The 13914-nt window shown below is 63.8% G+C and overlaps 1 protein-coding gene across 1 annotated transcript in view; it reads right to left on the bottom strand.

Moving 5' to 3' along the window:
• The window catches only part of KMT2D (lysine methyltransferase 2D), a 46064-nt gene that overhangs the window by 15724 nt on the left and 16426 nt on the right, over positions 1 to 13914 (bottom strand). Inside the window, 19 exon segments of the mRNA XM_075061241.1 lie at positions 301 to 2378; positions 2900 to 3048; positions 3477 to 3650; positions 4180 to 5949; positions 6258 to 6308; positions 6421 to 6494; positions 6900 to 7144; positions 7366 to 7450; positions 7960 to 8124; positions 8825 to 8929; positions 9590 to 9670; positions 9901 to 10090; positions 10268 to 10392; positions 10641 to 10757; positions 10974 to 11117; positions 11744 to 11959; positions 12601 to 12648; positions 12769 to 12878; positions 13651 to 13848. Of these exon segments, the coding sequence (XP_074917342.1) occupies positions 301 to 2378; positions 2900 to 3048; positions 3477 to 3650; positions 4180 to 5949; positions 6258 to 6308; positions 6421 to 6494; positions 6900 to 7144; positions 7366 to 7450; positions 7960 to 8124; positions 8825 to 8929; positions 9590 to 9670; positions 9901 to 10090; positions 10268 to 10392; positions 10641 to 10757; positions 10974 to 11117; positions 11744 to 11959; positions 12601 to 12648; positions 12769 to 12878; positions 13651 to 13848 (6125 nt within the window).

The raw sequence follows: 13914 nt of genomic DNA on the forward strand, positions 1-13914 counted from the left end.
GTGGGGGGCAGGGCACAGGACGATTCCCCTGCAGTGTGGCACTTATCCCGCTGCAAGCTGTGGAGAGGCGAGTCGCCCACACCAAGCACACCCCACCCAGGTTGGACAGGATCACCCCTCAGCTTCCCACTCTCATTCAGTGCTTGGCCAGTCAGCTGTGGTCACTCAGTGCCAAGGAGATGTTCCTTCTCCAAGACACGCCCCCACAAGCTCCCCTCAAATGGCTTTCCCTAGCTGCGGGGCCAGATCCGAACCCGGGACCACAAGGTATGCCATCCTCTCGACCCCGCTGGTGCCTACCTGTGTCAGGGAAGAAGCTGTTGGCCACCTGCTGCTGCTGCTGCATGACAAGCTGCTGGGGTTTTGTGCCCATGGGGTTCGGCTGCACTCCAGGTATCTTCTTCTGCACCAGCACCTGCTGCTGGTTCGGCTGCGGGGTCAGTGCCAGCTGGACGCCGTGCTGGGCCGTGGGGACATGGGGCTGGGGCTGCACCATTGCCATGTGTGGGGCCAGCACTTGGCCCTGCTGGGGTCCCCCCACCCGCTGCTGCTGCGTCATTAGCTGTTGGGTGGGCACCAGGTTCTGCTGCCTGGCGATGAGGCCCAGCTGCAGCTGTTGCTGGGGCCCCAGCAGGCGGGGAGCCTGCCCGTCCGGGGGCTGGGCCGGTCCTGCAGGCTGAGCCAGTATGGAGTGCTGCTGCTGCTGCTGCTGCTGCACAGTCTGGAGGTGCTGGGCACCCCCCGGCAGGTGGGCTGACATCTGCTGCTTCTTCTGCAGCTCCTTCTTCTCATGCTCCAGCAGGTCCTCAATGAGCAGAGGCAGCTCGCTGGCCACCAGGGAGCTTTCCATCTTCTGCAGGTCATCAGCCGGCGAGTGCTGGGCATTAGCCAGGCCCAAGGCCCCTCCATCCATCTCCAGTAGGGCAGTGCTCTGGCCGGGGGCCAGCCCGCGGCCCGGGGCAGCATAGGGGCCCTTGTCTGAGCCAGAGGTGGCAACTTGGCTGTTGGTAGGGAAGGGGGTGGTGCCGAGCCGCACGGGCCCCGCTCCGGGACTCAGCAGGTTCTGGCCAGGCTTGAGGGTCAGGCCTAGGGAGGCAGCCATTTTCTCAGCCCCCTGGAGGGCCTCTGACTTGATGGGGACCGGGAGGCGGTCAGAGGCGCCAGTGTTGAACTGGCAGGGGGATGTCTTCAGGCAGCCTTCCTCCAGCTTGGGTTGGACACTGGCCGGCAGGGAGGCCGGCTTGGCTTCTAGGATGCTGGCCTGGGCCTTGAAGATCAGGTGGGGAGCTGGTGCCGTGCTGGAGGGGCAAGGGGTGGGCGGCAGCCCCTCCCTGGGGGGTGCCAGCTCCTTGAGCTCCCCAGGGCCCTTGGGGCAGGGCCCAGCCGGCTCCCTCTTGAGCAGAGCCTCGCGCTCGGCCTTCTCGTTGGCCGACTCCACCAGGCGCAGGTGCTCGTTGAAGATGTCCTTCTTGTCTCCTGTGTCCAGCTCGGGGTCAGTGTAGGCCAGCAGGTCGAACTCATCACCGTTCAGCAGGTCATCCAGGTGGGGGTCGTTGGTCTCCAGGTTGTCCAGGTTGCCCAGGTCGTCATCTCCCTTGGCCACGTCCGGGTCCAGGCTCAGGTTGGCCAGGTCATCATCCTCCAGGTCCTTGTGGGAGTCGAAGTCGTCGTCCAGGTCAGGCTCCACTGGCACCTCACATGGGAGTCGCCCACCCTCCAGCGCCAGATGGCTCTTGCTGGGAGCTGGAGCCGGGACCGGAGCCAGCGGGGGCTCCATGGCGGGGCCGTCCTTGGGGCCGTCGGGACGCAGGCCAGAGCCGGAGGATGACGACAGAGGCCGGGGAGGGCCATGCTGAAGCTCCAGGCTGCTGGGAGGCGGGGGGCCGCTTTTCGGGGGAGGCTGGTGGCTCCGCTCAGCCCCCTGCGGGGAAGTAGTGGAGGGTGGCAGAGGGGCTGGCAGCTTCTGGGGCTGCAGAACCGGGGCTGGCAGAGGCATGACGGAGGCACGCAGGGCCTGGCTGGAGCTCTCGTCGCTGGGCAGGAAGAAGCGTGGTCTGGCCGGAGGGCCCTGCTGGGCGAAGGGGGAACCCATGCCCCCAGCTGCCCCCTTCTGGGCATTGTGCCGCAGCTCAATGAACTGGGCCCCCACAGCTCCGGGCGAGGATGGGATCTGCTCGGCAGGGCCCGCCATGCGCCCAGCCAGGCCCCCCAGCGCCGGCCGGCTGAGCTCATGGCCAGGCAGCTGCTGGAATCGGGCAGGGGCAGGGCTGGGGAGCCGCACAGCCGCCTGCTGCTGCTGCCACATCTGCTGCTGCTGTGGTGAGGGCCCCTGGAAGATGCCGCGTGGGAAGAAGGTCTGGGGCACTCCCACCGATGGCCTGCAACACAGACAGGGAGGGTCAGGGAGTGGCCCCTGCCTCGGGCGTCCCAGGAATCTGCCCAAGGGCAGAGCCATAGCCAGGGAGTTCCCTCGCTCACCCACCCCAGCGGTAGGTCAGCAGCAGCTGCGGGTTCTGGAAGGGGACACGGGCTGGCCATGCCCCAGCATGGCATCACCCCGCTGAGGGGCTCCTGTCAGACAGGCTGAACCGCCCCCGGATCTGCCCCCACCTGATGTCAGGGGATGGGGGCTCAGCGATGGCACCCTGCCAACTGGGGCCTCCCAGCCCCCAACCTCCACAGTGCAAGAGCAAGCAGTGAGTGAGGCTCTGTGACTAGCTGGGGTGGGAGTGAGGACTCCTGGGTTCTATTCCCAGCAGGGTCACAAACTTGCTGAGTAACAGTGGGCCTCAGTTTCCCCATGTGTAGATGAAGGTGGGGTCTGACGGGTGAGTGAAGTGCCCTGTGAGTGCAGCAAGCCCGGAGCACCACTGGCTCCAGCAGCCGGTAGGACACGCACCTGCCGTTGAGATCCATGGAGGAGGGCGTGGCGGCAGGAGGCGGGCGGGAAAGCCGCTCGTCCGGTGCGAAGGCTGCGGGCACCATGAGTGGCCCGGAGAGTCTGCTGCTGCCAGGGGCCGCAGGCAGATTCCCGAGGGCGCTCTTGTCCTGGGAAGGAAGGAAAGAAGGAAGAAAGGAGAGTGACTCCACCTGTGCCTCGACTCCTGCAGACCACACCCTCCTCTGCGCCCTTCCCCTCCAGCTCCAGGGGATCCGGACTCTCCTCCTGACCCCAGCCTGGGCTCAAGCTCCTCTGCAGCAGGCAACAGGGAACTAACTATTGCACCTCGCTGCCCTCGTTCGGAACTAGCCCCAGCCCCATCCGAATTGCCCCATGCGCTTTATCTGGCAACACCCTGCAGCAGGAGTTCCCCAGGTGACAGGCAAGGGCTTGTCTAAGCGCTATGTTCGTCAAGGTGACCAACATGCAGAGCCAGCTCCACCTGCCCTTGGGGGCTGGGCCAGGCCAGCAGCCCTGGGGCCAGTACCATGTGGCCCGTGCGGCTTCAGAGGTGTTTGTGTGGCCCTAGCCCCACCTGTGCTGGCTGGTAGGGTGCCAGGCCCCTGAGCTGCTCGAAGGCCTGGCTGCTGGCTTCGGCGCTCCACGCTGCCTGGGAGGAGCTGGTGGCGGCGGCAGCGCTCTCCTTCTCCTGCCGCAGGTTGTTCCTCTGAATTTGCTGGCGGATGAGGAGCTCACGGAGTCTCTGGCGCTGGGAGATGAGGGATGCACCATTACAGCAGGGCCCAGATTGCACCCTGGGAACTCTCTGCCCTACCCTGAGCATCTGGGGGACAGGGCAGGGACAGGGCACCCATGGCAGTTTGGAGACTCTCTGCCCAAGTTGACTAGACTGACCCAGGTGGGAGGGGAAACTGAGGCACAGAGAGGTCGAGGGCCTTGCCCAAGTCATCCAGCAGGATAACGGCAGAGCTGGGAACAGAACCCAGGTATCCCAAGCCCCAGGCCATGCAAGTAAAGGAGACTAGAGAGCAGAGAGCTATTTCCCTGGCTCCAGCTCTCCTTGTATCCTCTAGGCGATGTCACAGTGTCCCTTGGATCAGCCCCCACCAGCACTCCCGCGTTCTGCGCCTGGCCCTGGGAGGGCAGTGGGGTGCAGTGGTTAGAGCAGGGGGACTGGGAGCCAGCAGTCCCAGCTCTACCTCTGATTCACCATGCCCAAGCCAGCGCCCCCAAAGCCCAGTCACTCCCAAGGGCTGAGGAGAAAGCGGAGCACTCACCTGCCTCTGCTTCTCCAGCTCCGACTGGCTGATACTGCTGACGACACCCTCCTGGCTGACTGGCAGTTCGGGCAGCTCCCGGCTGGGGAGAGCAGAGATCCCCGACGCCACCTCGTCCCGCTTGTCGGCTGGCGGCGCCATCCCAGCTCGGGGCAAGTAGGTCAGGGAGCCTTCCTGCTGCTGCTGGGGATGGGGGGGCTGCTGTGGCAGCACTAAGGGGGGCCGCAGGGGAGAGAGGTTGTAGGTCTCAGCAGGGCAGCTGCCAGGCCCCAGGGGGCTACCGGCCTGGTGGAAGCCAGGCGAGGAGGCATAGTTGGCGCTTTGAGACTTGCCCATGGGCTGGCTAGAGGCGAAATGGCTGTTCATCCCGTGGGGTTGGTGGGAGGGGGAACTCTTGAGGGGCTCTGAGCCAGATGGGGGGAAGGTGAATCGCATCTGGGCCTGGGCGCCAGGGAAGACGCTGGCTCCTGGGGAGCGAGCGAAGGGGGGCTGCTGGCTCCCCGGCCCCTTGGAGTGAGGGTCACTGGGCTGGGCTGGGGGGAAGCCCCCGCCAGCTGGGGGATTGTGGGAGACTGGGATCGATTTGAAGCCGGAGTCGGGCATTTGGGGCCGGGGGGGCTTGTGCAAGGGGGCAAAGGGGTCCCGGGACTGGGGGCGCGATGGGGGTCTGGAGTAGGGGTCAGGTGACTGGAAGCGAGGGGTGACGGGTGACTGGCAGCAAGCCTCATTGGAGAGCGGCCGAGGGGTCAGAGGGGACTGGGAGCTGGACTGGGACTGCGGGCTGGCGGGGACGCGGGAGAAGGGGTCGGAAGGCAAGGACCTGGGGGGCAGGGCACAGCAGCTGTCGGGGAGCTGTGGCCGGGGCGTCAGAGGGGGCTGGGCATAGGGGTCCGAGTAGCAGGACACGGAGGGCGACTGCCTATAAAGATCGGGGTGGCTGGGAGGTGAGGGGGCCAGAGCCTGGGGGTGGGGTTGCACCAGCCCTGGGCTCTGTGGCTCTACCTGAGAGACCCGTGGGGTCAGGGGGGCTTTGAACACGTCGGCTGCCTTCAGCTCTGTGGAGGAGAGGTGGGACGGGGAGTCGGCGTAGCCCATGGCGGCCATGTAGCCAGGAGAACACACTCCTGGGCCCCCTTCCTCCTTCTTCACCTGCAGCCCCCCAGCCTCCAGGCCCCTCTTCTGCTCCCCGAAGGGAGGGGGCGAGAGCAAGGGTTCAGGGGGCCTGGCCCCAGGGCTCCCCGGCACCGACAGGTTGTCCAGAGAGCCACTGAGGCAGCGAGGTTTCAGGAAGGGGTCTGGAGTGGAGGGCTGGTGCCGGGGGGTCCCGGGGGAGGTGGGGTGGAACTCTGGAGGCTGGGGGCCCAGGGCCTGCCGGGGAGTGGGCAGGAGCTGCTGCTGCTGTTGTGTGGGGAAGGGCTGGAAGGCAGCTCCGGCTGTGGGGCTCTGGCCCAGGGGCGAGGGGAAGCGGGGCTCCAGCAGGTAGGTGGGGGCCATGCCGTAGGGGTCGTGTGAAGGCACTTGGGCTGGCGACTGGGAAGGAAGCTTGAGGAAGAGCTCGCTGGACTCAGTCGCCGCTTCGGCGCCAGCAGGGGACTTCAGGAACCCGTCTGCAGAGCCGGGAAGGGCCACTGGGCTGTTGATGTAGACAGGCTGCCCCGCAGCACCAGGCAGTGCCCCCTGCTGGGGCGGGATCCTCAGGTGCAGTGAGGGTCTCTCAGGCTTGCGCAGCACCTCTCCTTTGGTCTGCTTGTTGATTTGGCTCTCGGCCTGCTGCAGAGACAGCATGGGATGGGGGTCAGCTCGCCAGGGGATCCTCTCTGCACTGCAGAGAGCCGAAGATGGCATCGGGTCGGACCCCCCCACAAACACCCCCCACCTTCGGCTGTGGATGAGGGCTAGGGGCAGGGAAGGGAGGATCTGGCAGAGTCAGTGGAGGGGCCAGTTGCTCCAGTCTGGGTCCTCGAGAGGCCCAGCCGACGGGGCACCCGCTCTGCCAGGCAGGCCTCGGGAAGGAAGGCCAGAGAGGGGGCCCCACAAGGCTACTGCCCGTGTCCTGAGCATGCTCCCCCAGCACATACCTTCTGCACCTTGTTGATGCGATGAGCTGCCCGGTTATCTTTGGCCTTTTGCTGCACAAAATACAAATCAATTCTCAGAGCGAGGCTGAGAGATCCTCCGCGAGCAAGTCGCGCTCACCGGCCACAGCTCCCAGCGGGGAACGGGCCCGCCCAGGAGACTCACCAAGTAGGGGGCTTTGTCCGGGGCTGGGACCTTTCTCCAGAGCTTCATGATCTGTTTGCAGCGGCTGGACCAGTCTGGGAGGGGGACAGAGATTGATGTTACCATCGGCCCCGAATCACCAGCCATGGCAGCCTCCAGCTAGAATCTCTGGAGCATCCAGGGTTTACGTCCCAAGCCCCAGCTGGATCAGGGCAGTTGCGGGACATCCCCCCAGCCTGGGCTCCCCAAGATGCATGACCAGGGGCTTCATGCAGCCAATGGAGGCTCATGCCACAGATCTCTATGGGTAAAGAACTTCTTAGCCAACACAGAAATGTCATGCTAAGAGAACTATGAGCAAGGGACTTCTCCACCAATAGAAGAAAGTGCTCAGTGCCCTCATACCAGAGAGGACTATGGGTAAGAGCCAAGACAAGCTAGTTACTGAGCACCGCTCCCTTCCCCAGGGGGCAGCCAGAGGGGCAAGAGCAGCTGCCTACCTGGGTAATCCTGCTTGAGACTGGGGAAGTTCATGTTGGCATAGAGTACGGGCGAGATGGTGGACAGCTCGCCCAGCTCCTCGTCCTTCTCCCAGCGCTGTAGGCTCCGCTGGTTGTAGGAGAGCCCATCCCCCTCACCCTCCGTGGTTGGGGTGGTGGGCGTGGAAGGGGTGGTGGCAGCCGAGCTGCTGGCCCAAGGGCTCTCGGGCTCGCAGTGGTCTGGGCTGAAGAAGCCGCTTCTCTCTCTGCACCGGGGAAAAAGCCCATTGCTTGAGTCATCAGGGTTGTGGACAAAGCCCAGGGCACATGCCAGCTGGAACAGATTCCAGCCCCTGGATTGAAGTAGCAGCAGCCCGCAGCTCCTTAGGGACCCAAATTCACCCCATCTCTTCAAGGACCTTGTGCTCTGCCCCTCCCATCCCTCCTAAGGGCACCAGCACTGCCCACCTGGCACACACCAACATACCTGTTATCGAGGAACGGGGACTGGCAGACTCCCGAGTAGGACTCCATGGGGACAGTGGAGGAGAGAGAGCCCAGAGAAACACTCCCTGTGAGGGAAGGCAAACCATGTGGCAGAGAGCTGGCAGTGAGAGTCAGAGCCGGCCCCCGCAAGTCCCAACACCCTCTCCCACCCGGCCTCCTAAAGCCAAGCCAGGTGAAGGCCTAGCTCCTAAAAAGAGTCCTAACACCACTCTCCTCCCCCCTGCCCCCAGGAATCACCCTATTTATTGCACATAGGAAAACTAAGGCATGAGAGGCATGACCTGCCCACAAATCACACGGTCTATGCAGGAATCAGAACCCAGGAGTCCGGTGACCCAATGCTGCCCTCCAGCCCCTAGATGGTGCTGCTTCTGCTCAAACCAGGCTGCACAGCAAGGGGCTGGAGATGGGACCATTTGCTCTCCTGTGTCCTGCCAGGAGTAACAGACAGCGCCCCCTGCTGGCCCTCCCTCTCGCAACCGGCCCCAGAGGGCAGCCCTTTCACACCCGGAGTTTTTGGAGGGAGGTTGTAATTTATCAGCCACCCTCGCCACACAGGGGACAGACAGGTCACCTTGCAGGAAGGGCCTCTGGGAGAGCTGCGCCCGGTTGGGGTCTCGCCCTCCCATGCCGGCCTCCATCCCTGCCGCCACACAGTTCAGCTGCTGTTCCCTCTCGGCAGAGCCCAGCACATCCTTGAAGAGCTGCTGGATGTCCTTGCTCTCCATCTTGGGCAATTCTGGGGAAGGAGGAAGATCACAGTGAGCACAGAGCTGGGGAGCTGCATGGCCTTACGCCCCGTGTGCAGAGCCACCCCGTCCCATTCTCACCACCTGCTGGGGCAGAACTGAGGTATAAGACTTCCCCCACACTGTACGTCAGTTGCACAGGTGGAAAAGGAACCCAGGAGTCCTGACTCTCAGTCCCCCCTACTCTAACTACTAGGCACCACCTCCTCCCAGAGCCCTTTTGAAGCAGATCAAAAGGCACCTGGTGCAAGCTGAGAACGGTCTCACCACCATCTCCTGCTTGGTCAGTAGCTGTTCTATGCGACAAGCTGTGGGGACTGATCTCCCCGGACCACCAGGGGCTTCGGCAGAGGGGTGCAAAGGGATCTGACTTGCCCTCCAATCCCTAGCGATCCCTCACAGGACTGAACCACTAGCCTGGGAAGCTGCCCTGGGCAAGCCCCTTGCCTTGGGAATAGCCTGTGACACCCTCTGGGGGAGCTGACACTAGGATGGCAAGACCCATTTTGGGCTCCAGTACATGTTTGCTGGGGCCCCACTCCCTCCCATTTCACCCCAGTGACAGACCCTTGGGAGGCCCCCTCAGCTTGGGGCCGTGGTTCAACTGTCCCCCTTCCACCCTTCTCGCCAGCCCTGGCTGGCACCAGCACAGAACCGAGGGAGGTGTGAGGGGGCGTCCGGTGGCCTGACCTTCTGTGGGGATCTTGTCAAGGTCGGAGCTGAGAGCACCCTCACCGGGCGTCGCCGGTTTCTCACTGTCCCCAGGATCCGGAGAACCTTTCGGCTCCTCTGGCCCTGGGAGACAAACACACACGCCACCCACATCACCCCAGCTCAGCACCTGCAGCCGGGGTGGATATCTCCCTGCCCCCCCGCACACAGCCCCCATACAGTGGGGTAGACATGCATGGGGATGACTGCCATGACCCCACCCCGTGAGGGGCGGGCGTGCCAGGGCCGTGGATGACCCCCCGTAACTGGGAGCCCCCCTGAAAGGAGTAAGAGCTGAGGGTGATATTCTGGGGTACATCTCTATGGCTCCAAAGGTGGGGGCACCACTCTAGGACTCCCAAGCCATAGAGACTCCAGAGTCCTCCAAGACTGACCATAGACGCACCCTGCCTAGATAATAGCCCACAGCCATAGAGCCGTAGCTAGAGTGTATGGCCGTGATGGCTAGAGTGGCACAGCTCTATGGCCACAGACGGGTTGGAGAGTACACTCTAGGCAGGATCTCTATTGTCAGGGGAGTTGGTCAACAAGATGGGGAGCTCCAGGCTGGTTGAGGTTATACAAATAACATCATGCATATTCAGATATTCAAATAAGAGGGTCACTATTTGCATAACCTTTCCAGCTCTCTGTACCAGCCTGCCATAGTGCTGCGTCCTGCCCCACAGGGAACAGCCCCCAGCCCCCTCCCCGCCTCGGGCCACCCCGGTGGCAGGTGCTCACCTGGGTCCTCAGCCTTCGCTTCCGCCCCTTTCGGGTCCTCCTCTTGGGCGGCCAGGGTGCTGCTGTCCATGCTGTCATCCCCTGGGGGGGTCACAGGAGGGGGACGCTGAGCCAGCACATGGCCCCTCCCTCCCGTGACAGCAGCCCCTTAGCAAGGGTGATCCCCGGCTCCTGGCACTACCCGCCCCAAGGGCTGGCGCTTCCTACACAGTCCAGGTGACCATTCCCAGCCCCTCAGATCCCTCACCAGCCAGCCCTGCACCCTGCCAACCTCCACCCAGAAGCCAAGGACGTCTCTGCAGCCCCCTTACCTTTCAGATGGGCAGGGGTCTCCTTCCCATCTCCAGGCACCCTCTGGAGTGTTCCAGGCACCCCAGGGTCCACCCTGGGTCTGGGAGCACCCTGGCCAAAGGGGGGGCAGGCAGCTCCATCCCCCACACCCCCCGCAGCCAGCAAGGCCTTTCGGCTCAGGTCCATGAGCGCCTTCCCGAAGAACGCTTCCTGCCGAAGGAGTGGGGAAGGGGACGGGAGGGAGCCAGGGGACACATAACAGAGTTAACAGAGGAGATAGACCCCTTCCCCACCTCCCTGCCCAATGAAGCTCCCCCACTCTCCCCTCCCGCTCCGCCCCCAGCAGCAGAAGCTGACACATCCCTGTCTCGCCACAGCCTGGCTTACCTGGAGGTAGGCAGGGAACATATCCTCCAACTTGCTCTTCTTCCTGCCTCGGCGTTTCTTCTTCTCGTCCCCCTCTGTGGCACCCTGCTCCACAGCGCCCTCCACAGGGATCTCCGCCGGCGCCCCTGTGAACAGCAGCTGCCGTTACTTCCACTCTCCTCTGGAACCTGGAGACATGGGGCCCTCCTGGAACAAGCCAAGCCTTGGGCGGGGGTTTCCCCATTGCCACCCTGCCAAGCTATAGCTCCACCTCCCTCCATGAGAACCCCAGAACTAAGGGGGGCGGGGGGCAGTGTGTTGTCCCAGCTGCACCCTGCGACACAGAGGTTAATGCCAGAAGGCCAGGTGCTGCTTGGGCGCATGCGACTCCTACCGTCCTCCGGATGCCCCTCGGCGCTCAGCACCTCGCGACATGCCTCCACCAGCGCCGCTGAGCCCTTCTTCAGCCGGGTATGGGACTTCCGCTGCCGCACCATGAACCCACCGATCCCTGTGTGGGGCAGAGGAGTGGTGGGCGGTTACAGGGGGAGGCCTCAGCCCTGCTTGGCCAGGGTGGCTTCACTCCACAGAGCCTAGGGCACCCTCCGGCTCCCACCCTGATGGGCTATATCCGGCGGGACGGCTCCGTCAGCCACCATGGACAAGGCTCGGAAGAGTCCAGCCAATTCGCTGTCCCGCCTTCATGGATCGCCGCAGGAGCACTCACCGGGGCGGTAGGGCTTCCGCTTCCTCTTCTTGCACTCCTCCGAATCCTCCAGCCCCTTCCCTGAGTCCATGTCGGCCCCCCCGTCCCGCTCGGGGCTGGCAGCAGCTTCCAGTTTGATCTCACACTCCATGTGCTCCACACCCACTGCGCATGGGAGGGGATGAGACGTTAGAGCAGGACTCCCCCCAGCCCCACTGCGGCGGAGGGAAAGTCAACTGACAATCCAGACCCCCTCCCAAACCTACAGCCAGCCCCACACATTGCTAGCCGAGCTGCACCCCTTCTCCGCACGACACTACCCCTGGAGGAGCTGGTTCAGCCCATCAGTGACAGGGGGCCCCCTGGGTACCCCTCTCTCTGGTGCATCCTTCCCCCCTCACCAGCCGTGGTCCTGAAAGCCAGCAGCCACCCAGCTGGGCCCAGCAACAGCTTCCCCCCACCCCACCCCACGCAGTTCTCCCCTCCCCGGGCGAGTCCCTCCCTCTCACATCTGCACCCCCCACCCCCCCGCGCACATGCTCCTCCTGCCCCACAGCGCTAGAGGCTCCCAGCTGCAGCCACTTCCTCTGGACACAGCATAGGGCCCACCTCTCACAACGCCCTGAGCAGAGACCTGCCCTCCCATGCACTGCAAGAGCTCTCGGGTCGGTGGGTTCCTGAGTGCTGACCAGGCCTGGCAATGAACCCAGGCATCCTGGCTCCTCTCCAAGCACATTCAGGGGGCAGTGCAAGCAGCAGTGGGGAGCGGGGGCCACGTGAGGGGAGCGCACCTTCACCCTTCAGCAGGTCGTCCCCGTCCAAATCCCCGTCCTTTTTCTCATCCGTGCCCAGGGGGTCGCCTCCCTCCAGGCCCCCCTCCCCATTCAGGATGCCCAGCCGGGTCTTGCGCTGCCTGCGCTTGTGCAGGGGGGACATGGACAGGTTGCGCAGCACGGCCATGCCCGTCTCCGTCAGCCAGACGCCTTCTAAGCGGAAATACTGGGGCTCTGCGGGGGGAAGGAGGCAGGGCCAGACGACAGAGTTAGGAGCACACACTCTCCAGGCTGGCCTAGTCAGGATGCCTGGGATCTATTCCCGGCTCTGCACTTACCCACTGGGAGACCTCAGGCCAGTCCCTGAGCCTCTCTGTGCTCTTGGTCTCGACCGTTCAGACTGCGAGAGACTCCCTGCCCCCCTGCTCCATCTACTGGATTCCACAACACTCTGAGCCAGGAACGGAACCCAGGAGTCCTGGCTCTCAGCCCTAACCACTAGACCCCACTCTTCCCTCGACCCAGGAGCAGAACCCAGGAGTCCTGGCTCCCAGCCCTAATCGCTAGACCCCACTCTTCCCTCGAGCCAGGAGTCCTGGCCTCTGCAGCACACCCCACCCTGGGAAGAAGGTCACAGCCCCAGCGAGCCTGACTCGTCCCAAGCACTGACAGGGCTCAGCCCCCCCAATGGCAGCTTCTTCCTTCCAGCTAGGAGAGGGATGGGCCCTCCTGTGCCCCCCGGGCTGAGGGCCCAGTTCAGCCAGAGGCCCTTCGAGGGGACAGGGCACAGGGCATGTGCTGGAACCCCCAGTGGGGCAGCAAGTGCAGCTCGGTCACAAGGGATGGAGAGCGGGTCCCTTTCTCCACATGCTTACCTGGCTCCTTGATCTTCACTGGGATAATCTCTGGGGGGGTGACTGGAACTGGGGAGGGAAACACACAGCGGTGAGTCCCCACGGCTCCCTGGCTCACTCCTCCTGCTCAGCGCCCCCCTCCGTGGCCCCAAGCACCTGCCTCCTGGCGCAGGGGAGGCATGGACCTACCGACTGGCTTGACCACATAGGGCTGGCAGGAGCTGCAGTCGAAGCCCTCGTCTGCCGCCTGTTCCACCTTCTCCTCCGTGAAGAGATTGTTGCACACGGCATGGAGCCACCTGGAGGGGACAGGGATGGGTAAGGGACAGGGCGCAGTGTGAGGACAGGCATTGGCTCAGGAACTCCCTTCGATCCAGGTCAGATCCGCTGGACCGGGCCGGGCGTCAGAGCTCTGCTGCTCCCGGAGGCACCCCCACATTAACACCGAGCGCCCCAGAGAACCCTCTCAGTGCCCTGTGCTTGCGACGTCACTCTGCAGGGGGGGCCCAGCCCCAAACAGGGAGCTCTTCAGGGACTAGCAACTCTGGTCTCTCAGCTGGGCCCCCCTACGGCAGGATCAGGTCCCAAGCACAGCCCCACGAATCCCCCCCAAGACAGAGCCCTGCTCTGGATCTGTTACACCTTTCTGGCCCTAACATTTTCAGAGACCTTTGAAAAAAAATGACCCACCCAAGAGTCTGCAGAGAGCCTGAAACAATAGCCCCTGGAGGCATGAACTGACCTGACTCCTCGCAAAGGCTGTTGACTCTGAAACCTAATGGTGCCACAGGGGGCATATCTAGCAGTGAAGATGGGTGCCAGTGTGGATTAGGTCTAACCCAACAGCCCAAGGAGCAGGGATTAGGAGGGCATATTTCACAGGAAGCTGTCCCAGAATTCCCAGATCCAGGGGCCAGCCACAGAGTTTAGGCCCAGATTGCATGAAGCAAGGGGGCTTGGCACGGGCTCCAGGAGGCAAACACTGACAGGGGTGTCAGGCCCCTAGGAGACCGTGTGCAGCCCCATGACTAGCTCCCTCACTCCCCTGGAGAGACTGGGGCTGGGCCTTACCGGTCGCAGTGCCTGCACTGGATGAGCAGGTCGTCTTCCACGTACTTCACCCGGCAGACGGGGCAGGTGACAAGGCTGGCGCAGGGGGCGCAGTGCGTGTAGTTGTTCTGCCACTCACAGTGGAATCCAGGGGAGCCCGCCCCACACTGCACACAGCACACGCACCTACCAGAGAGACGGGTCAGCAGCAGCAACCCACTTCATCCCCTCCATGCCCCCAGCCCACATCTGAGAGCCCCCCACGCACTGCCCCCCCCACGAAAG

The sequence above is a fragment of the Chelonoidis abingdonii genome, chromosome 26 (assembly GCF_003597395.2).
Source record: "Chelonoidis abingdonii isolate Lonesome George chromosome 26, CheloAbing_2.0, whole genome shotgun sequence".
NCBI classification, from domain to species: domain Eukaryota; kingdom Metazoa; phylum Chordata; order Testudines; family Testudinidae; genus Chelonoidis; species Chelonoidis abingdonii.